General features: G+C 41.9%; 2 protein-coding genes and 1 long non-coding RNA gene across 7 annotated transcripts in view; 2 read left to right on the top strand and 1 right to left on the bottom strand.

The window, feature by feature from the left end:
* Positions 1–1395: 1395 nt before the first annotated feature.
* On the top strand, positions 1396–14980 carry BAALC (BAALC binder of MAP3K1 and KLF4). The gene is made up of 3 exons (XM_083517098.1): positions 1396–1838; positions 10995–11167; positions 12210–14980. Exons 1-3 carry the CDS (start codon positions 1661–1663, stop codon positions 12315–12317), a joined length of 459 nt encoding a protein of 152 aa, XP_083373224.1. The 5' UTR covers positions 1396–1660; the 3' UTR covers positions 12318–14980.
* Positions 11399–24136, bottom strand: LOC310713231. Its single transcript, XR_014529122.1, has 4 exons — positions 24001–24136; positions 22484–22550; positions 14902–17235; positions 11399–11591 (listed from the first exon to the last, which is right to left on the bottom strand). It is a non-coding gene; the product is annotated as an uncharacterized lncRNA (long non-coding RNA).
* The window catches only part of FZD6 (frizzled class receptor 6), a 30158-nt gene continuing 29264 nt past the window's right edge, over positions 23948–24841 (top strand). The window contains exon 1 of one of the 5 annotated variants that reach the window (XM_083516720.1): positions 23948–24434. The gene's annotated coding sequence lies outside the window, so the exon portion shown is untranslated. Of the gene's footprint in view, positions 24818–24841 lie in introns of all 5 variants that reach the window. The other 4 variants (XM_083516719.1, XM_083516721.1, XM_083516722.1 and 1 more) reach the window with 4 other exon arrangements.

Genomic DNA, 24841 nt, shown 5'->3' with positions numbered 1-24841 from the left:
TTTTTAATGAGCTATCTCAGATTACAGCTCAGTCAATCCCAATAACTCCAGCATTAAAAAGGTAAAGGTACCCCTGCCCGTACGGGCCAGTCTTGCCAGACTCTAGGGTTGTGCGCTCATCTCACTCTATAGGCCGGGAGCCAGCGCTGTCCGCAGACACTTCCGGGTCACGTGACCAGCGTGACAAGCTGCATCTGGCAAGCCAGCGCAGCACACGGAACGCCGTTTACCTTCCCTCTGGTAAGTGGTCCCTATTTATCTACTTGCACCCGGAGGTGCTTTCGAACTGCTAGGTTGGCAGGCGCTGGGACCGAACGACGGGAGCGCACCCCGCCGCGGGGATTCGAACCCCCGACCATGCGATTGGCAAGTCCTAGGCGCTGAGGTTTTACCCACAGCGCCACCCGCATCCCTTAACTCCAGCATTAGCCTTACTTAATTTATATACTTCATATATGAACCAATTAAGAAGTAAGGAATTAATAACACAGCAGCCAGAACGGTAATAGAACTTGGAAAACCTTGCAACTAATGAATATTGATCACTGGAATAATAGTCTGGTAAACTGCCATAATGGAAAACCTGTGGCAAAAAATTGAAGGTGGCAAGGAAGAGAGAAAACAAGATAATTGTTGCACTGTAGGGTGTGATTTTACTAAATATACAAATGAAACAACACATGGACGAGAAATACCTACAACATATATTGCAATATGGCGCAGATAAGCCGACACTATTCATTAGTTCACTCCTAGTGGTTAGTATTTTACCCCCCTAGTGACCCATTTTTTGTTAGTCGTGTTATTTTATTATTTATGTGTGTGCAGTTTTTTAACAACAACATCATCATCATCATCATCAAAAACAAAAGAAAACTGCTTATGTGCCAGCATCCAGAGCTCAATGAACTCCCATCCCTTTAGGGTTTGAATTCACCGCAGAGAGGGTGGGCAATTAGCCAAAATCTTGTGTACTTATAGAATCGTTCCTTTTACATTGCAATGGATTAGCACTAACTCATGTATTTAATTAACCAATTCAGAATTAATTAGACAAGGAGACTTCCCTGGGTCTGGGAGGAGAATGTGTTCCAGCCTTAGCACCAAACTGTTCAGTATCATGCCTCCGCTTTCAACCGACGTGCCGAAGAGATGTCTTGTTAGGGGGAAAAGAAACAGCCAGTCCCGCTTCTGTATTAATATTAAAGGCAGTATCAGTTCAGGCTCTTTGCACAGCCTTCAGCCCACAGCCTGGCGAGGAGGATTCTAAATTCCCAGGAAATTTGAGGAGGAAAGGGGGATGGGAACAGAGAAAGGGGAAGAAGAAGAAGAAGAAGAAGAAGAAGAAGAAGAAGAAGAAGAAGAAGAAGAAGAAGAAGAAGACGACACGTAATTCGCCTGTTCTTAAGGCAACAGGAGGAGAAGAGGAAAGGGGACGTGAGATAGGAAAGAGCAGAAGCTCCGGCCAGGACTGACAGGGGGCAGCCCTGAGGAGGCGGGGGAAACGGAGGAGGCGGGAAGCGATGGCGCCGCCTCCCGCCGCTCTCCCGCGCCTGGCCGGAGGCTGGGCGAGGAAGGCGGGAGGGCGATGCTGCTCTGGCCGGGCCGCTGACCGCGGTGCTGGCGCGGAGGGGCACGGAGAAGGAGGAGGCCCCGCAGGATGGGCTGCGGCGGGAGCCGAGCCGATGCCATCGAGCCGCGCTACTACGAGAGCTGGACGAGGGAGACCGAGTCCACCTGGCTGACCAACACAGACGCCGAGCCCCAGCAGCCGCTTCCCGCCGCCGCCGCCACCGGCCCGGAGGGCGGCCACGCCGAGGCTGGCCTGAGGGAACCCGGTGAGTAGAGCTCGGGGCTGTGGTGGCGGGAAACGCGAGCGAGGCGGCCCGGGCCCTTCCCGCCTCCTCGCTCGGTCCTCCGCCTCGCTTCCTTCTGGGCTCTTCTCCACAGCCAAAGGTTTGGCCGGAGGAAGCCGAGAGGTGGGCCAGCGAACAGGTGGCGAACACCTCACCTCCCTGTTGGGACATATTTCAGAGAAGTGGCTTTGCATTTCAAGTTCTGTCGTCTGAGCTGCGCTCATGGATTTATTCCTGCAGCCCTTGCTCCTCGTTCAGTGCGGCGGCTTGCAATGCAACCCTATAGGTCCTGCATATTCAGAACAGAAGTGAAGCCACAGTCACGGGTGGGGTTCTTTTTGGACCATTATTGTTCTTGCGACTTTTTATTTTTAAGCAGGGAGAAGGGTTAAAACTTTTCCTCCCTGCAACGTCAAGAGGATGCATAGCAATATGCAGCTCTGCTGAACTTAACATCTTCGTGTAACTTAACCTTATGCCAGTATCGTGATGCGTTTTTTGTTTTGTTTTATTTGTTTGGTTTTTTTGGTCCAAGACCTTGTCCGTATTATATAGGATGCTGCTGGTGTGACACTACAGAAAGATCAGGGAGGGACCTTTTGTTGCTGTTGTAAGGAAAGGCTCTTCAATAGTCAGCAAAAGGGAGTTGCTGCTGAAAAGAAACCTGGTACCAGTGCGCAATGAAGATGGATTGTAGCTTCAGTTCTCTAGATCCTGTGCTTTGCCAGTTTGTGCCATGTAGTAAGTGGCACAAGGATTGTGAGGCTTGTTGTGAACAAGGCTTCACATATTTGGATGATCAGGTTGTCGGAGCAACCTGTCTGATCTATGAATATTCGGATTTAGGGTTGTGCTTTAGTCAAGCTAGCAGTTCATAGTGTTGGAATCATGACTGAATGTTATATATTTCAATTACATGTTGCACATTTTCAGTTGCAAACATAGCATCTTTGGTCTCTGTCCATTTAAGATGGATGCTGCTGTGCTTGTGCTTACAAGGATACAAGGCAGTCCTAATGCTTAGCCAGCAGCACCATATCAACTTAGCAACGTAGAAGAACATGAAATACTGTAATTAGAACACACTCGCCACAATGCAGACGGTAGGACTTCTGCACCAGTTATGGCATTGTGCCAAGTCAACTCTCCTAGCAGCTGCTTACTAAAAGCATCAGCAGGAATGCCTTAGCATCTCTGCAGGGTAGGTAGAACTCTTCTTGACCATAACCAGTGAGAGCCTCACAAGTGGGGAATAGAAGATTTGCTCTGTTTTCAGAACTAATGCTGCAGATAAGAGGTTTGCAGTATTAAGAGTTCAAATGTTGTTCACTGAAAACAGCACCACTCGTTTCCTGTCAGCTAACACCAGGCAACATTTTTAATACAGTTCAAAAGAGATAGATGGCTGTCCGAATCATGAAAACATTTGGGTATTTAAGGGGGCTGGACATCTAGGGGCTTGCCCCCCCTCCCTTTTGTCCCATGTTTTGAAAGCACGGATCCGAGAGGCTTGCCACTTGTTCCGAAAGCACGAGTCCGAGCAGCTATGCTTTTGCCCCACTGTTTCCCCCTGGAAAACACACTCAGTAGCTCTAAATTGGAACAAACGGTAATCCATGGAAAACGTGATTGCTATTTGTTCCAACTCAGTGCTAAATTATGGGCTTCTCGGGGGGGGGGGGAGCAGCTGGTGAAACAGAAGTGTGGATGAGCCCTAAGATGTCTTCTTTTTTACATTGGCTTTGGAGAATTGCCACTGAGATGCTGCTGTGAGATGCTTTGCTGTAGTTTTAAAGAATGTTTTGTTTTATTGCACTGATATATTGCTTTATGAAGTTGTTGTTACCCAGGCTAATATATTTGATTAAGGGTGGGACATATTTTTTTTAAATAAATATATGATTAATAAGAGAGTAAGAGTAAGGTTGGCAGAGTTGCATTAGAGACTGGGATGTGTGCATTAAAGCCCTGTTGAATTCCTCATCATTTCATTACATAGTATTTAGTGAAATGGGCTAGGTATCCAGGGGATATTACTGTTATTTAGTAATTAACATAGATTTTGCTATGTAAGCTATAATATTTGTCTTTGGAAGTATGCCTTGTTGGTTTCAGAGCAACCCAGCAGCAAGCTCTCTGCCTATCTTAGGGATGTATACATGTGTTTTAAAGTAGTTGATTTTTCCCACCCCAGTCAAATCACTGTGAATGTGTACATGATAGCTGGTCAGCCATATGACCAGTTTAGAGGTGTGCCTGTAATAGATTATGTGGATTTTTATGCACAATCCATCATGATCGTCCTGGTGGAATTGCTTACCATGCAGATTTAAAATGGGGGAAAGCCCTCAAAAGAGTTTTGTGAATTGACTCTTTGAAATAACATGCACTTATGGTCACATTCTGCTTAATTTTGGCATGGTGGCGGAGGGGAAGGGGGAGTGTAATACCCAAATGCTATTACATTCCTCCATAAACTGAGAAAATATCATTTGCTGTTGCTAACTAGAACTAAGCTACAATTACCTAGGACATCAGTCTTTGGTTCTTCCTATGGGTTTACTTTTATTTTTTGAAATGCAGGTGTAGGGAACAGTCAGTTTGCTTATAGCTGCAGAGCTTCCCCTTATGCCATTTCTTCAACTGAAATCATATTGCTGCTGCAAGCAAGTCCAGCCCCACCTACATTTCAGTCATGTGTAACATGTAGTTTGACATTAACAGAACTCTTCTTTAACCTAAACCTTTTTTAACCTAGAATGAATCCATGGGTTATAACCAATGCTAGTCCTACTCAGAGCAGCCCACTGAAATTAATGAACCACAGTTAGTCATATCTATAATCTCCAGTGGGTCTACTCTGTGTAGGACTAGCACTGAGCAGGACTAGCATTGATTACAACCTCAAATTTTGTTTTCTCAGTTTTTGCCTTCTGATTTTTGTAGCCTGTGTATGCACCACCTATACATTTTTAATATATTTGAGTTTGGTTGTATTTGTTATTGTCTTTGAGTAAGCAATGGTTAAGATTTAGCAGAAGTTAACTGCTTGCAAGTCTTATTGTGTTAAGTAGGAGACAGTTTAACCATTCAGCTGAAATCAAAGGGACATAAACATTTATTTATTTTTCTTAGACATTTATATACTGCTTAATTACTTGTATTTCTAAGCAGTGTACATAAAAAAGCAATTCACACAAAATGTGACAATAAAAAAAAAAAATTACCGGTATAAAGCCAAACACCTAAATCTTATCCAATATTATAATTCTCCACTCATTTTTTTCCTTCTATTAATTTTTTCCTCCTCATATTCCCTTTTTATCTTAATTTTCAAACTGCAGCAGAGGGTGATTTTTTCTACAGTAAACTGAAAAGAGCAATAATGGCTATAAACAGAAGTTTGAAATACAGAAACTGTAAGACCTTTGCATTAAGATCATAACAGAATTTAATGTACTCAGTAGTAAGCAACACACTTAAACCTGCCGTGGAACTTTTTACCTGTACCAAACAATTGGTGAAGAAGAAATATCCAAAAACCGGTGTAGCGATATCAGTCATCTGGGGTGGGTGGTATGAAAAGGCAAAGCCTTTAAAAGACCAACAATGGTGCTATACTTTTGTGAATGGTCTCAAAAAAATGGAGGGGGGACAATTTAGCAGTAGTTCAAGTTGTTCCTAAAAGCTTCCATTGAGAGAGAAAATGTAGCATGAAATCCTCCTTTCACAGACTATTAAAACTAGAAAAATTATGTATTGCTGTTTTAAAAGCAGTCTTGTCACTCTAGTTGCTTCATTAGCTTCATCTAGAAAAGCAATCAAAGCAAAACTATTGAACTGAAAGGTTTTGCATTATCAGAAGTATTATTGACAGTTGGATTAGTTTTCCATAGGCCAGAGATCTGCAATCTCTATAATCACAACCTTTTTAGAGGGAGTTGCTTAGTTGTATAGGATCCATTTCCACCCCCCTACAAAAAAACACTCTTCTGTTTTAAGGGTATATATATTTTTCTGTGTTGAAACAACCTTTTGTTATGGTTATGTATTATAGCTCCTCCCGTTGCTCGGTCCCTGCTCCTGCCAACCTAGCAGTTTGAAAGCACGTCAAAGTGGTACTGCTCTGGTGGTACCACTCTGGCAGGAAGGTAAACAGTGTTTCCGTGTGCTGCTCTGGTTCGGCTTAGAAGCAGCTTAGTCATGCTGGCCACAAGACCTGGAAGCTTTCTGCAGACAAACCATAGCTGTCAACCTTCCCTTTTTGGGGGGAAATTCCCTTATTCCATCGCCCTTTCCCGCTGCTATCCTGGATTGTTAGATATCCCGTAGACTGTCCCCGGGACAGGTGAGGCTGCTGATCCCTTATTTTAGAGGCTGCTGGACCCTTATTTTCAAATCTGAAAGTTGACAGCTATGGGACAAATGCTGGCTCCCTTGGCCAGTAAAGTGAGATGAGCGCCGCAACCCCAGAGTCATCCGCAACTGGACCTAACGGTCAGGGGTCCCTTTACCTTTAGTACTTCTAATGCTGTTCCAAGTGCTATGTGGGGAAATATGGGTTTAAAGAGTCACAGATGTATTTTGCATTATGCCCATTATATTGTAAATAGGCAATGACATTTATGCATGCTCCATTTTGGGAAATATTTACTTACTCATCTTCTATTTTTAAGTGACGTGTGTGTGCGTGTGTGTCCCCTTCAAGGCTGTACAATTTGCTTGCTGTGCTACCACAGTACTGGAGTGTTTATCCAGAAGTTTGTCATGCTGTTACTTAAACTTAGGCAGAGGTACTACCCCAATCACCTGTCCCTATTACCTGTTAAGGAATGTCTCCTAGATTATTTATTTCATTTATATTCCATCTTTTTCTCCAAGGAGCTCAAGACTGCATACAACATGTTTCTCCCCCTCATTTAATCCCCAAAACAACTCTGCAAAGTAGGTTAGGCTGAGTGGCACTGACTGACCAAAGGCCACCTAGTGAGCTTCATGACCAAGTAGAGATTTGAACCCTGGTCTCCAAGGTCATAGTCTGACACTCTAATCACTACACCACACTTGCTCTGATTCTTGCTAGTGGAAGCACTTGCTGTTTGAAGAACTAATATATATCCACCTACATACATAAGGAATCTAAACCACCACCATCATTGTTTTACTTGACTGCTGTTTTGCCAAAATCCTATAACTAGATGTCAGCTTCATATTACTATACATTTGGAGATGAATGTAGATAACTTCCCCAGTATAGTACTGTACTTGCAAGTAAACATGTCTCTTACATGCACCTTAAGTTAATAAGATGTGCATGGATTCATCATGCATGTTAAAGAACCCATTACATTGGATTTGCATTGTGTCCAACACTTGTCCATCTCCATGTATCTTCTTCTTCTTCATCTTCTTCTTCTTTGAATTTGTTAGTTGCTTTATCTTGCCAAGGCCAACCCAAAGAAACATACAACCAACCAAATGAACAACCCCCTGCCCCACATAGATACATGGAGAGCCACCACAGACTTTGGGTTTTGTGTGTTCCTAGCCTTTTATCCCACTTCTAGCACCAGCTCGAGTGCTATGAGAAGATGCTGAAGATTCTCCTTTCCCACCCTTTCTCTGTTTCCTATGAGTAGTCATATATGAGCTCTATCTCTTGTGAAAAACATTTTCTCAGATTATGTAACATTCAGGTAGATTTGTAGGGTTGGGGCAGAACATAGTCTTCTCATGAAGCTGATATGCAAGTCTCTGTGACTCATAGAGTTGTTAGCTTAACATCTGCCCAAAACTGACAGCATCCCACCATTACTAGGTCACATCATTTGACACTTGTCTTAATACTAATTCACTTGGCCTAGCCCTCTAGGCCACATGTGCAAGGACTATCTGCACTGGAGCATTCTGTGTTCTTGCTTTGGACTAGATAACACCATAAATGAAACTGCTAGAATTTCCCCCCTCTTCCCTGCATTGCAGGTAGGCAGGGGACAACCATGGACTGAGCATGGACATAATATCTAGACTTACGGCAGTCTATGTTTTTGCACAATTTCTTTCTCCAAATCTATGACCACCAGTTACCAAATATGTGTTTGATGCTTATTGAGAGTAAAATATAATATAGTTTATGTGGATGCCACAAGCGTGTTACTCTATTCTACAGTAGTCCCCAAGTGACGCCACTTGTACCGAGCAACTCTCCGCCCACAACTTTTATACCTAGACTCAAAATATATGGGACACCCCCCCCTCCAAACACACACACACACACACACATTTATTCCATCACCAGCTCCCTCATGAAAGCTTTGAGGGCAGGAAGGTGAGTCCTGGTAAATGGAAGGAGCCACCCTTTAATGACAAACCCAATTTCTCTCTCCCATGAAACTGGCATAAGGTGATATATAAATCAAATTAAAAATAACATAAGCATGCACTATGCATCCCAGCTATGCATTTTGCCTCCCGTCTCCATGTTGCCACACAGCCTACCCATCACGGCTTTATTTTAGCATGGCAACAGTGGTGTAGCACAGACTAGTCTGTATGGCAATCTCATGCAGGCGAATGGCTGACCCTATGCAGCATTATTCACTTGCATGCAGTTCTAAGCAGCATCTGCGCAACTCACTTGTGTGAAGCCTCAAACCTCTTGCACAGATGATCAAAAAGCATGAAAGGAACGTGCTGTTACTTCAAGACTATTTGTTCTTGAACAGATAAATATGAATGCATACATAATTTTTACATGTTATTTTTGGTACTTTCCTCCTTTTTTGTTCTTTCCCCTGCAGTTTCTTGGAGTGCATTCTTCCATAAAGCTTGAATATTGCTTCATTCATATGATTTGACGCTTAAACAATACTTCATTAGCCCTCTAGATGCTCCTGTGTGGGAGGAGCATCCTGTAATCTTGCGTTGACTTTTAGCACCAGAAATGGGACTGAACCAGTTGTTTTCCTTTCCCTGCATTGCAGATATACAGAGGACAAGCAAGGATCTGCTTTGATAAAGAGTCTTTCGTCATAAACATTTTTTAGGAGGTCTCCAAAAAGGATCACAGACTTCCCGTGCAGTCTTCTTGCTCTAGTTATTTGCATGTAGGTGGCAATGTGCACCCTTACAAATGCTATTTAGTTGGTACTATAGCACATGGAAGAATGGTGATGCTTAAATTAACTTGAGACAGCCTTTTAATATTCCGTTTTATGGAGGACTTGGGTATGTCTGTGCTGTGCACTCCCCCACTTACTCCCACTGACAACTACTGACAAATTTGATATGTTCCGTCAGGGTATCAATGTTTAACTGGATACATGTAAAATATTTAGGCTGCATGTCGAATCTAATTGGAGTTCGCTCTGGATGCAGTATGTGTACAAAATAGAAATATTGATGCAATGCCTGGTCTCATGTGAGTTAAGACTTCATTGATTATGAAACACAGTATCACTTCCAAATACCAAGAAGTGTTCCTTACCATTCCCTAGTTTACAGCATAGAGTTAACTAGCGCTCTGCTTTGGGCAGAAAACCGAAAAATTTTCTTGTTTCAGAGGGAGTCACATAAAGAGGTTGGCTGAATATATTGAGCCAATTGTGCTGTTATCTCCTGTCTGCTTTTGCAGCTGCTCTCAGTCACCTGACACAGAGTAACAATGCCTTCAATTTTTCGTGAAGCATATATGTAACCAAGAATTGTGCAAACAAAAACCCCAGTGGTTATACGTATTTCCTTTTATGGACGGCTTTGTTTGGTTTTGTATGTGGGGCTTGAAGCAAAAGCTATGATTAACTGATAAGAGCATGTGAAAGGTTCATTCTGTGGCAGATAGACACATATAACTGAAGCAGCTGGCCCCAAAGTTCACATATATTTCATATCAGTGGTAGCATCGGTAATCATAAGGCTTGGTACTTGGCCAGAGAACATTGAGACGTGTGCAAAATGTTCTGTAGGTGGTATTGATTGATTGATTGATTGATTGAATTTACACTCTTCTGCCTTTCCTCCCCAAGGAGCTCAGGGAAGCAAACTGGCCATCAGCCTCTTGCTGATGCAGGACATATGCTGCCACAGCATCCCTGACACAGAATCATAGAGCTGGAAGACACATCAAATATTGGCTTGATCAGGAGTGGAAAACCTTCTTGGCCCAGATGGCCAAATCTTTCTCTCTCCCAAACCCTTTGGGCCAACTTGGGTGAGACGTGAGCGAGGCCACTGACCTGTCAATCTGACATCACAATTACTTTAGATGAGAGGTGGGCAGGTGACCCATAGGGGTGAGGGGAGGAGTCTGATTTGCCAGTGCATCCCCCATAGGACTTCAATGGCACCATGGTGCCCACAGAGGCCATGTTGACAACCCCTTCTTTACCCAAACCATCAAGGCTTACCACAGAAACTTTCAGATGGCTCTGCTTGCTTTCTTTGACAGGTTGCACACAGTCATGTTGTTTCACTGAGAAATGCTATATGATGATTGAAGGGTCCTGGTATATTTTATCTTTTGGAGAGAGAAAAACAGCTGGGTGAAGAGCTAGAGCAAACAGACGGGGAGGAAAACTGGCCCTTTCCCCCTGCCAATTCCCCAGTGCCCACAGCTGTTTCACCCGATAAAAAAGCAGGGGGAAGAAATTACGTAACTACACATAATTTCTGCCCTCAGGATGGCGAGAACGATTTTATAGCAAAAGTTCACAGAAATAGAAGAGAGGCATTATGGGATGTTCTGAGCCATACAACGTATTTTTCCACAGCAGTATGGCTGCACAAAAGCAGGAAGTCAAACAGGACATAAACTATTATCCATGGTATTCAACAGATTACTATTTATATTTAAAAAGGAATAGAGCAGGAGAAGAAGAAAAAAATCAGTGTTCTATTTTTGTTTTCAAAGACATGTCTGCTTTGCTTATGATCCTAACTTCTGTTCAGTTTCTAATTTGTTGGAGGGGGATAGGAATGTACAAATGTAAAAACCATCTTTTGGTAATTGGGCATATACAAACTGTTCACAAACAATTTTGTGAAACTGACTAGTTTTGCAAATATCACTTTAACTTGAAAAATGTGTAAAACACCAGTAAATGTTTTGACTTAACAAAATGTGATTTTGTGTGTTCTTAGGAATTCTGGAGGACAGCAAATCAACTCAGACTTGTACCGGAAAGTCCCCAGCTGCAAGTGGAATAGGTGGTACTGAAAAGAGAGCTCACTGTGGTACACAATGTACAAAACTGACAGTTCACCCCACGGGAACTTCAGCACACAAACAACAAAATGGCTTTAGAACCACAGAGGTAGGTGTAGAACTACATTCCGAGTGACTCCTTGTACACACTGGTATCCTCTTGAAGCTGGGCTAATCCTGTTTCTCCTCAGCTAAAGGCCTGTCACAGTGCTATTAAGCCAGTGTCCTTTATACTGAAGTCGTACCTTCTAAACTAGTGTCTCTTTTTTAAAGCCACAATGAAGACATTTCTCATATTGCAAGGCTCATGACAAAGCAATAACTATTGGGAATAATGGCATGTGTTGAACCTGTTTTGATTAAAGACATAAAGAAGAATCAACTGAATATATTAATACTGCTTTACGGTTATTTTGAAGGCCAGTCATGAGCTGCTTAAGTAAACATTTAAGCAACATTTATCCTATTGCCCACTGGATGTTCCCGTCGCATCTCTGAGCCTGCCAAGCATCCATAAAATCCAACCGGAGTGTCTGTGAAGAAAAACTGGTGATTAATCCAATTGAACATGGTCTAGATCTCATGTTAGGCCCTACTTTGTGGTAGCAAAGTATTGGAGGATAATACAGTCTCAAGATTAGCCCAGAAGCTGGAGGTTTCCCACCCCGCTTTACATTTATACTTCCTCTGAACTTCACTAGTCATTTTTTGTCCATTTGGGGACAATGTTTTGGTTCATGTGGGTCTTTATTATCCTGAACACAACTTGGTGTCATCTACAAACTAGTCCATGTTCCTGCTCATCCCTGACTTCAGATCCATTATAAACAAGTTAAATAACACCAGTTAAACAGAGATCACTAGTGAGTGGTAGGGAGGGCGTTCTTTGTGATAACTTTCCAATTACTTTACTTCCTATTTGCTGAGTAAAAATGCCACTGTATCAACAATTTGACTGGCAATTACTACAAGATCTGTTTGTGATTTCAGGATAGCGATATTGCTAAGTTTTGCTTGTTGTTTTGATTGGAATATTTTGATAATTTTTATTTTACTCTTGTCTTTTCTCCTTGTTTAGGAAATTTAATTCTATGAAACACCTTCTAAGCATCTTGCATTAAACTAATTTACTGTACACTCTTTCTAAACAGGCTAAATGGGACAACAAGAAAAACGTCACAAAAGAAGTCGCTATTAACGCCACCAAAACAATAAGACAAATTAGTAACAGAAGAATTACAAAGAACTGTGTCAATTAAAAGAGCCAAAGGAGAAGATGACTGAATTCTGCAATATTTTGCTGCACTTTAACTGATAACTTAATGTGAAGATCTCAAGATGTTTTATTTTTCATGCTGAATGTAGTGGACATCTGCTGCTGAGTGCCTTTGGAAAAACCGCTATCCTTGCTCTAAACTGCTGCCAGCAATGGACGCTTTTTGTTCTATATTGCCATACTGGTGAGGCTGGGCCAGCAATTAGAACATAATGTGTTTGGATTATATACATTGCCATTTAAGTAATTAATTTCACATAAGAATGTATACCAAAAGATTTCAGGAACACTCAATCCCTCACAAATTGCATCTGACACATCGTGTTTTTAGGTACATGTGTGAGTGTCTGGAGGCGGTTGGAGGATGGATGGCGGCTAACAGATTGAGGTTGAATCCTGACAAGACAGAAGTACTGTTTTTGGAGGACAGGAGGCGGGCAGGTGTGGAGGACTTCCTGGTCCTGAATGGGGTAACTGTGCCCCTGAAGGACCCGGTGCGCAGCCTGGGAGTTATTCTGGACTCACAGCTGTCCATGGAGGCGCAGGTCAATTCTGTGTCCAGGGCAGCTGTTTATCAGATCCATCTGGTACGCAGGCTGAGACCCTACCTGCCCGCAGACTGTCTTGCCAGAGTGGTGCATGCTCTGGTTATCTCTCGCTTGGACTACCGCAATGCACTCTATGTGGGGCTACCTTTGAAGGTGACCCGGAAACTACAACTAATCCAGAATGCGGCAGCTAGACTGGTGACTGGGAGCGGCTGCCGAGTCCACATAACACTGGTCTTGAAAGACCTACACTGACTCCCAGTATGTTTCCGAGCACAATTCAAAGTGTTGGTGCTGACCTTTAAAGCCCTAAACGGCCTCGGCCCAGTATACCTGAAGGAGTGTCTCCACCCCCATTGTTCTGCCCGGACACTGAGGTCCAGTGCCGAGGGCCTTCTGGTAGTTCTCTCGCTGCGAGAAGCCAAGTTGCAGGGGAACCAGGCAGAGGGCCTTCTTGGTAGTGGCGCCCTGTGGAATGCCCTCCCACCAGATGTGAAAGAGAAAAACAACTACCAGACTTTTAGAAGACATCTGAAGGCAGCCCTGTTTAGGGAAACTTTTAATGTTTAATAGACTATTGTATTTTAATATTCTGTTGGAAGCTGCCCAGAATGGCTAGGGAAACCCAACCAGATGGGCGGGGTATAGATAATTTATTATTATTATTATTATATGAAAGTTGAGCTTTCATGCAGCCTTTCTGTGGTTGGCACTTCAGTTCAGTTTGCACATCAAATGATTTCCATCCTGATCCTAAAGATGTTCACTACAATGGCTGTGTACAGATTTGCAGGTTCTGTTGTTTATCTCAGTGGCATGCTGGGTGAGCCATATAATAATGGTCTGATTTGCTATACCATATGAGACTTACGATGTAACTGATGGCCAAGGTTTGTGACGGCATAGATAGGTTTAATGTAGCTGAAATACATGTAAGAACTGTGGTACTCTAACTTTGCCTGCTTCTGTGTCATATAGCAGCTTTGCACTGTGTGGCAACGATATGCCTGCAAGAGGGTGAAATATCCCATCACTCAGAATTGGGATCTCCCACAACTCATTGAAAAAAGGCGATTGATCTTGTGTCTCCTTTATCACTTATATTTTCAAAAGGAATTTGTGTATACATTTGCTACTGAAGTCTCTAAATTTTAAACAAACAGATTTGTTTTGAAGGAGAGCAAAATTATTCAAATAGTAATCTGAAGGACACAACTTCATTTTTTAAAAAGTTCTTCTGGCCTATAAATTAATAAAATTTATATGAAAAGTTAGTGTTTGGTGTCAAATCTATAGAAAAGGCACTTCAATCACAGATGAACAGGCCATTGAGACAAATAAAAAAATGTAACTAATAAAAATGTTTGTAAATTGTTTGGCTTCTTAAAGAAATTGCTTGAGATGAAAATTCAGTGTTTGAAATCTATATTCAGTTTCTAGGCTTAATAACTGTTGGAGGATTGCTTATTAAGTTAAGATAACCATTGAATCATAGAACCCTGTAGAGCAGGCATAGGCAAACTTGGCTCTCCAGATGTTTTGGGACCACAACTCCCATCATCCCTGACCACTGGTCCTGTTAGCTAGGGATGATGGGAGTTGTAGTCCCAAAACATCTGGAGGGCTGAATTTGCCTATGCCTGCTGTAGACTTTACTTAAGACCTGTCTACTCTCAGAGTGATAAATTCAAATTACAACTGTGTGCAACATATATAATTAGGCTGCAGTAAGGATGTTTCAAGAGTGCTTAAGCTCAAAGTTGGCAGCTGCAATACTCTCCATGCTTACTTGGAAGTAAGCCCTAGAGCACATGATTCTACGGATTATGTCATATCTGCCAATTTAGAATGTGTGTTTTTTATTGTATTTATTATATACTGATTAATATTTCTAAGCAGTGCAAGTAAAATTACAAAAAAATAAAAATAAACCATGCATAGAATAACAATTAAAAAATCATAATAAACCCAACACCACTTTAAAATGCCTGTTGAAATAAGAAAGGCCTTGTCATGTACCTGAAGCTCAGCAAGGAGGATGCCTGTCTAATCTCAGACACACTAGTCATATTTATAATAAAATAAAAAGTTAACTTTGCTGGTTGATTAAGAGGGAAATATTCTTAGCCTCTCCTTGTCCCATATCTCTGTGATCACCGCTCCCACCAACTTCCCCATTTCTTACTTTAGACTGCAATCTTAAAGTTAGAGAAAGACAGAAATCTACCCCCCAAGGGGAACATGTCCACAACCCATAGTGCACAAATCTACTGCAATGTAGTTACAATGAGCATATAATAGTTCCTTTATGTATATATGCAGCCTTTGATAATTAATTTCTTCTCCATAGCTTGAAAGTGTTTCTGTGGCTAGCTTCTAATCAACGATGCACAGAACACACTTGACAGACTGTCTTTTCCTATTTTGATTCAATGCCCAGAGACCTGACGAAGCAACTGACTTGTTTGTTGTTGAAAAGGATTAATACTGCAAAGTGGAGGTTTTCAAAAGTGCCAAAATAAAATAATTGGTGAGAAAAGGAAACACAATGAAATCTCAGTCTGCAGTGAACCGCACAGGAGCACGTGGGCTTTTAAAACAAAACATGCCTTGCGAGAACAGCCAAACTGAAGGGGAGGTTATGGTAGAGAATTTGTAATTATATGAGCATATCCCGGTTGAATGCTGATTAAACTGGACTAGGTTTAGTGTGAAATCCCCTCTATATATCACTATAATGATGCTGTGCTGTAACAGCTGCTCTGCTGACAAAATCATACACCAGGGGTGATGAACCTGTAGCCCTCCAGATGTCATTGGACTACAATTCCCATTATCCCTGACCATTGTTCATGCTGGCTGATGCTGATGGAATTCGATCAAGAACAGAAGGGCTACAAGTTCAATGCCAAACACCCCATGTGCAAGTTATGGTAGCTGCTTTTTCTGGAAAACAAAATGGGCAGATGCACAAGTAAATATGGTTCCTTGCATGTTTCAAAGGCCTCTTCATGTTTCTTTATAAACATCAGTCCAGAACAGTTTTTAATGAAGAAGCATTAAACATTTCCATTTTTATATATTCTTAGGGATTCAGCATCCAACCTAACATATTTAGGAAACAAAATTACATATAATATTTCCTACATGGTCAAAAGAAAACATGGATCACATCCTGCTACAAATAAAATTCACTTTGGCAGGTGGACTATATTACATATACAATGGTATCTCGGGTTAAGTACTTAATTTGTTCCGGAGGTCCGTTCTTAACCTGAAACTGTTCTTAACCTGAAGCACCACTTTAGCTAATGGGGCCTCCTGCTACTGCCGCGCTGCCGGAGCATGATTTCTGTTCTCATCCTGAAGCAAAGTTCTTAACCCGAGGTACTATTTCTGGGTTAGCGAAGTCTGTAACCTGAAGCGTATGTAACCTGAAGCATATGTAACCCGAGGTACCACTGTAAACATTTGGGGTAATCAAAATGAAAGTGGTGCTATTTCTAGTTTCCTCAAAATGCATTGGGAACCATATGTACTTACCCAACTGTTCATTTCAAAGTGGACATTTTCCACCTGGGGTTGCAAATCCTTGGCCTTTAAGTGCTCTTTATAATTATGGGCAGAATAAAGTTCAGCAGGAAGAAATAAACATCTCCTCCCCCAAAAGCTATTCCCAAAGTTCCCAGGTTTTATTTTATTCTGCTCCAAAGCGTAAGAATGTTCCTAATTCTTTTCTTTCATCTCTTGGCCAAGAAGGGAGTGTTGTGTTGTGTTCTGATAGGTCAGAGTCACAAATGAAGTTTCAGCAGGAGAACTTGTTAATTGCTTCTGGCCTTGATCCAGCTCTTAATTGTGCATAACAGCTGGTGGGGCTGGGTGGGGGTGTGCAATGCCAGCTGCATCAAAGGACACATCCACCCATCAGCAGGGCCTTGGTGAGCAATGCAATGTGGTTGTGTGATCCAGGTGCGTGTGTGCATCCACTATGCACATGAAAGCTTTCCTCAATACACAGATCTCCCTTGTTGCATATGTTTTCATACACAGCGATGCCCAATGGGGTCTAAATAGTTGCTCCAAGGGCAGATTGTATCAAATGTAATAGTAAACAAAGCAAAATGACAGTTGGATACTTGCTTGCTACTACATTGGTGCAGTAATATTAATGGTCACTTGGCTACAATGGCCATGAGAGGCAACCTAGGAATCTGCAGTGTCAGATATTACTTCTCACCTCTTTGAATATATCTACAACTCATGCTTAAACTGCTACATTGTCTTTCCATGTGCCCAGAGAATTGTAGCAGTTGTGGCTTGTGACACCTAGACCTGGAAGATGGCATCAAGAACCTAAAAATAAAAATGCAAAAAAATAATATCAATAACTGCAACAACAAAAACCCCTTGGCCCAAGAGTCTGTTCACCAGCCTCAGCTTCTTCTTCTTTTTGAGCCAGTCAGGATTCCACCCTCCCATGCCAAGTGCGAAAAGATCTGCAAGGAAGGGAGCAAGTCTACCAGGACGCAGATGTCTCCATTATTGCTTGAATCACAGATGGCCAGAGAGGGCTTGGTCCCTTTATCATTTTTAGTGGCCCGCTGAGCTACTGTTTTTAAAGGGCTACAGACTTACTTTGGCTAAAATGGGAGTGAGCAAGGTTATGGAGCTTGTGTAGTTCTTTAAGGGCCATTCTAATTTTCTTCCGAAAATCCAATAATTTATGGTTTCCAGAAACATCAGTGAAAAAAGAACCAACAGTTGTGGAGCACATAGCCTTTGCCTTACTAATGCTAAGTCAGGGTTCAAAACTGGAGAAGGATAATCACCTTTAAAATATGTTCTAAGAGCCTGCAGAACTATGGAATTTTTTTTATTTATTTATTTGCTATATTGAATGCAAATGCACATCTTTCAAGTTCTTTGTTTTTAAAAATCAGGTGTGACAGCAAATTTGGCCAAAAATAGGCACAAAATTTCATGTTGAATTGCTTCCATTTGGTCTCTGCTGTACAGGGCAGTGGAAACATCTACCGGTAGTTACAGTGTTGCTGCCAAAGGCTACCTATATCCTGGGGATTGGGAATGGATCAAGTCAATCACTTGATCCAGGAACCACACTGAAACGTACTGCAGGCATATCCCTTGGTGGCTAGCGATGCCACAGCTGTGATTTTTCAGAGATTTAAATCTGGAAAATGTTACAGCTTCCCAGGATTATTGGAAGTTGAAGGGATTTTAATATGCAGCTAAAGTGTTTTAAATCAACCTAATAAAATAATTATTCAAGCATTCTTTTAGCATAATTAACACCTTTGAACTGCCCGGTTGAAATACAGGTTTTAATTGCTAGAACACTGTGGAGGATGCCCAACCGTGAAGCTCCTGTTGTGGCAAATCTAATGAGAATGGATTTTCTGTTTCTCGTTTCATCACCTCACCAGTGCTTTTTAGAAAAAAGCATACCCAAAATGTCAGAAAAATCATATCAAATAAATTAATAGTCTTTTCTGTTGTGTTGGGAGGGGGAATAGATGGGCAAACTATTTCTAAAAAACACACAGGACCAGTTTCCTGTGGTGTTTCCAGATTTTGAAGCGATCTGCTTCCAGCAGTTTCTCAATGCACATTCATTATTTATTATGCTCATTAAGTAAACAGCTTCTCAAGCAAGGTTTAAGGATTTTATTCAATTCTCTGATGCCCCCCATGAGCCACAGCTAAGATTTCATGTTTTGCAGATATAGTTCTTATTGTACTTCCTCTGTGTTTGCTCCAAAATTGATTTTAGGATTTGATGCTCTCAGGGAAGGCTTGGGCAGAACTAGACATTATCTTGGCAAATGTGCAGCCCCTGGCTGTGTTTGCTGGCACAATGGGAACTCAGAGTTAGGAGGAGCAGGGCAGGATTTAGGTTTGAAGAGGCCCTAAGCTACTGAAGGTAATGGGGCCCTTTATATGTCCAGCTGTCCTTTGTCAACGACAAATGGTTGCTGTTTTTTGTGTTGAATATATGCTCTGGTAATTTATAGACCTAATAGGTATATAAAGCCATTTGCACATAACAAATAGGAGCCTACACAACACAAAACAGCGTTGCTGTATGTAGGTTTTATTGTTTTTTATCTTATATTTTGGAAATGTAGAGTGGGGCCCTAAGCTATAGCTTGTTTAGCTTATATGTAAATCCAGCAGAGGCACTTACAGAGGCCACAGAAAGTAAATTATCTGAGGACTATGGTCATGGCTACTGTTTAAAGCTTAGCATGAAAATAGAAATATTAAATAATATGACAAAGATCTTGATCCAGATACACACATATATTGTCAGAAGCAGCATTTTGTAGTCAGATGTGCCTCAGATCATGTTTCCAGCGGCATGTTATAGACCAGACCTGTGTGGGATATATTTTCTATCAGATTATTTATTTACATATTATTTGTTTTCTTTACTGCATTTATATACCACCTTCCTGATAAGGCATTAAAGATTAAGTTACAAAAGACAAAATAAGAAGAAGAGTTTGGATTTGATATCCCGCCTTTCACTCCCCTTCAGGAGTCTCAAAGCGGCTAACATTCTCCTTTCCCTTCCTCCCCCACAACAAACACTCTGTGAGGTGAGTGGGGCTGAGAGACTTCAGAGAAGTGTGACTGGCCCAAGGTCACCCAGCAGCTGCATGTGGAGGAGCGGAGACACGAACCCGGTTTCCCAGATTACGTGACTACCGCTCTTAACCACTACACCACACAGTAGACTTCTGTCAGCCACTGGTGATCTCTTTGGGAGCTGATGGTATGAGATTCCTGATTTGGGCTTCTTCTCTTCAACTTTCCTCATATCAAAGTTTTTACGTATGGTATTTCACGGAAAGGCAGATAAGGATCATTGCCAGTGGCTGCTTTGGGAGCAGATAGCATGAACTCCTCACCCTACAATTCTTCTGCATGAATCTTTGATAGTAAGGAGCCTATTAAAATGCTCACATTTTGGCCATCTCTTTATACTGGCATTTAATGGACCAATGACACCAAATCTTGAAACTGAACATTACATGCAAAAACTGAAGCTTTGGTAATGTGAATCCAATCATCTCTACCAGCTTGCCATAGGAGCTTGAAGTATCAGGTTGCTCCAAGTGGGCGTTAAAAGAGAACAATTTACTAAGTAAGTCTGTAAGTAGCAGATGGGTTGCAAAGTAAGGACAGAATATAATTTGGGAACTTGGTTTGTAAAATGTTTAGGGGATAACCATTCTAGCAAGTGTAAACACTCAGGCAATTCCATGAAAATGTCTACCTACACACTCATTTTTATTTTTCATAGATTGTTAACTTGTTCTGTATCATTTTAAAGATAGTTTTCCTAAGTTTCATTATATGGCAACAGTTTTTCAAAATGGCATATTGCATGTGAGTAAAGCTACCACAAATGTGACATGCAAAATGATTCAGAATTGCACTGAAAGTGGCTCTTGAGAGCTTCACCTTTACCTAAAAGAAGCCTCTTCTGTAATTTGTTCAGATCCTCAGGAGCTTAAGAAACAGCTGGAGGGTTTTATTGCTATTTGTGTTGAAAAGACAAAATATTGATCATTTCTGTCATCATCTGTGTTGGCTATCTCCCAAAGCAATGTTGTATTGATTGTTCTGTTTCAGAAATCCTGATTTTGGTGTGTGTTTTTAGTACTTCCCCAGCTACAAAACAGAACTGCAAAGCTTTGTCAATACCAGAGTCTACAATATACTGCAGTAAAAGCATTACTTTTCTTTATCCTCAGGTTGTTTGGTTTCATTTGTTTGCTTTGCATGCAACTAGTGTAGATTTTAGCTGTGAGCAAACTCTATATATACTATACTACACTACACTACACTACACACCCCTCAATTTTCTTTTTGATTTTTTGTTTTAATTTAAGATACACAATATACAAAAAATTATTCCCCCCCCCAGTGCCATTCCACGTGTAACCAAAACAGCACCACACACACACAATAGGAAGGTATTGGCATATTTGGGAAAAACTTGTGGTTTGCAGAAGTACTAAAACGCCAGCGGAAAAACCTAAAGGGGAAAAAATTCTCAAAAACAACTCAGTGAGGACTAATATATTCAGAGTCTACAAAATACTGCCTGGCTGCTGGAGAAAAGAAAAGAAAAACTGGAGAGATAATACTATGGGGAAAGTAAATAGGTCCCATTGAGTTTAATGGCACTTACTGGTAAGTGGTTATTGGGTTGCAGCTTAAATGTGACAGAAAAATTGAGTGTCAAAACACAAAAACTGAGTGTCTGTTCAGCTTTGCAGTTGACATTCAGCAGATTTATTAGTGCCACCTACTGGTTCTTTAAAGTTTTTCTATTGAATCTAGAGAAATTAAAAGCAACGCCTAAATGATAAATTGATTAAAATAACATTGGGATTAAATTAAATTATAAGTTTTTTGTTTTGTGTTTTAAAAAGGATCTGCCATAATGAAAAAGGAGACAAGACTTTGTGGTTGTTGTTTTTTTGCAATAGGCATAACAAGGTATGTAGTTGTACCCAGCTGCACCCTACTGCAGATGTAGATACCCAATAAAGTAGACTTGAGACTTCACTGTGTTTGTGAATGAAAGGATGTCCATGTGTGAAAGAGTGTGCAGAATAATTCTGAAAAAGAGAGGGAATTGGGGGAAATGAGCTCATTTATAGGTAATAAGAGCAAATGAATTGTCTTAGGAGTGTCCTGTTGGACAGAAAACTGGGTTCAGATGAGTGATTTTGTGTTCTGGGGCGCAGATCCTGACTATGCCTTAAGATTATCAATGTTTACAAAATGACAGCCATTTTGTGACTAGCTATGGCAGCCATTTCACAACAGTTTTTAAAATCTCCAAATGTGCCCACAAGTTTAAAAAGATTGGTGACCTATTTCTTGCTCAACTCCAGCCATTAACAACTATTGTAAGAAATGCCACTATTTCTAAGTTGCAATCAAAATAAAAGCCATCAAAACAACAAATAGCTCCTCTGTTAGGTCTTCATTTTCTCATCCCTACATTTTGTTATCTAAACAGTTAAATCTTTAAAAATGGTTTTAGCTACCTAGTAGTGCAAAGTAAGGACTTGCACTACTGTAGTTAAAACATGGTTCGGTTGCTGGCAAACAGGGCAGGAGAAAAATAATATATTTATTGTGATTCTGCAGTTCTATAAATTATCTTGTCTATAAATGTTACAACCATCATCTTACTTGTGTACACCAGCCCTATCTATACAAGGCCAAGCCCTATGAGTCCCAAATTGACCTGGGTAAGGCTCTGGCACTGAATAATCTTGTCTCAGTGCCATCACCTTCCAGTTTGTAATTATGTGTTGGAGTGCCTCTTTCCAGATCTCAAAGCACTATACTGATGCTAATGAAGGTTTGTAAGGGTATTAAATAAAATTATTATCATTCACATTTCATAAAGGCACAGAATGGCAGTTGTGTGACTTGCCCAAGGCTACACAACAAGTCTGCGGCAGAACTGGTTGAGCAACACAGGAGCCTCACATTTCAGTTTTGTGGTGATAATTATCGCAACAATGAAAGGAGAGTTTAGCATGCCACTGACCTTTTGGGAGAGGGCTTCTTTGTTCTGGTTTTGGGTATTTTTAACCCACCTTTGTGTCAAAGGTCCCCTAGGTGGCAAATGATACAATAATCACAATTATAATGAAAGGTAACAAACAAAAACTGGGCTAAAATAATGTTAGACTCACAATATAATTTAAACCATCTGGGCACATAAGGGTTTTGCCTGGTTCTAAAATAATGTTAAGGTAGGTGTTGGGTAGGCCTATTTGGGATGGACATCACACTCATCGTATCTTACGTTGCAGAAGCATTAAGAGGAGAATTTCAGATGACTGTGCTGGTGCATGGGGAAAGAAGTGATCATTCAGATACGGAAGTTCCAAGCCATGATCAAAACCAGCACTTTACATGGAGAGTGGGCAGCTCTCCAAGCTATTCTGTCTTTCTCATCCTCTCAGGGCAAATTTTTAAGGCAAAAAGATGAAGCAATGAGACATCTTTGGCGGAAAGGGATGAATGAGGACAGCCAGAGGTGGATTTAGGGTGGCATGACTGGTTCCACCACACTGGGTGCAGGGCCTAGGAGGCGCTGCAAGAACAGAGCAGAACAGAAGGAGAGAGGAGGGCAGGGGAAACCCACAAGGCTTGATCCTTTGTACATTTACTCAGAAGTACCGGTAAATCCCTCTGAATTAAAATGGATTTACCCCTAGGCCACAAAACACAAGGCTGAACAGTTCATGTTTACTTGTCCTTAAATTGAGGAAGGGGGCTCAACATATTGCTATTTATTATGTTTTAACAGTGTGGGTTCCCAAAGTTCAAGATATTTTAATATCTCAAATGTTTTAAATTAATTTCTCTGGCATCCTATTTACATTTGGAACTACATTCCTATTTATCCAAACCAGAACTACGGCTAAGATTTCCTTTAGCCTTAGAAAGAAACACTCTCTAGTTTTTGTTAAAAGGTTACGTCGCTCTCAATAGATTTACTTCAAAATAATAATTAATCATAAAAAATAAACGAACAATCGTCTTGATTTCAATGACAAATAGGCATCTGAGAGGTTTCCACTTTCCAGTCTGCTGACACCGGGAGCCAACATTTCGCCCAATAACAAGCTGGATTGAAACAAAATGCAGCATGAGGAGACACCGTCGGTGTGCGGGTTAACAGCAAACTGCACTCTAGCATTCTGGCATGCAGGTGAAGAATATCATTTGCCCACCATTAAAAAAAACAAAGAAATAGCACAGAAGGAAGAAAAGCTTGTGATCTCGTAGTCCCTCCTCGCCACTAAGCTAATTTTCTACTTTCAGAGGTTTATCTGCCTTTTTTAAAAATAAAAAAAGCGGAGGAGCATTAGAAACGCGATTCCTCCTCTCCCGTGGTCATTTCCACCCCTTTTCCCTCCACGAGGGGAAGGGGAAGAGACACCGGTGAGGCGCCGCCATCTTGGCGGAGAGGAGCGAGGGGGAGAGGCGGGAGCGGAGAGGGGATCCGGGTGGCCTGAAGAAGGTGCGCCAGCACCGCCCCCTCGCCCTTCTCACCGGTCGTTCAAATATCGCGCGATTCTTCTAGCACCACCACCTCCCTGTCTCGGCTGGCCCTGCATTCTGTCTCCGAAAGGACCCGTCAGCCCGCGCGGCCGTTGGCGCCCTGAGGCGAGTCCAGGTGAGGCGCCGGCTCTCTGCCAAGCGGCTCAGGTGAGGGACGGGGGCGTGGCTTGGCGCCCAGCTGCCCGCCCCCCCCGCCCCCTCCGCTGTGGTTTCTTCCCGTCTGAGGGACCCGACGGGACGGGGTAACGACGACGCCTTGTGTTGGCATGTGGGGCGGCTGCCGAATAGAGGCAGGTTAGAAAGAGTTTCTTCTTCCCCTGCGCTGAGGGCGGCGTTGGAGAAGTATAAGAGGCCGTTTGTTTGGAGGACTGAATTAAATCCGGGTTTTCTGTTCTCAGCATCTTGAAAAAAATGCTCCATGGCAGGTAATGCCACTTCGAAGAGCTTTCAGGGCAAAGTCGTTGGTGGGCTCTCTCGTTTCAAGTCTTCCCCAAATCTGGGTGAAATAGCTGTGTTAGGACAAGCGGAAAGTCGCGAAACGGCGTGTGAGTTTTCCAGAGCCTTTCTACCAGGCCATCTCTAAGGTGGTAAAGCAGGGAGGGGAAATGCTGGCTGCAGATCAAGCTGTGGAGGCATTGTCGGTGAAAGGAAGGAAGGGAGTTGGTTTTTGAGGCGGAGAGAGCCTCGGTAGCTGCAAAGTGTGGGTGGAATCGGGCTTATACCTGTTAGAAGAGATCGTACCTCTCTCTCTATTCACGTTGTAACGTGAGCTTTCTCCCCTCTGAAATGTCTGCCGTCAGCTTGATTGGTATGTAGGCATCTTTCCCTCTTT

Source organism: Podarcis liolepis (genome assembly GCF_965112155.1).
Source record: "Podarcis liolepis genome assembly, chromosome: 8".
In the NCBI taxonomy this organism is placed as follows: Eukaryota; Metazoa; Chordata; class Lepidosauria; order Squamata; family Lacertidae; genus Podarcis; species Podarcis liolepis.
This window is presented reverse-complemented; position numbering and strand designations above follow the sequence as displayed.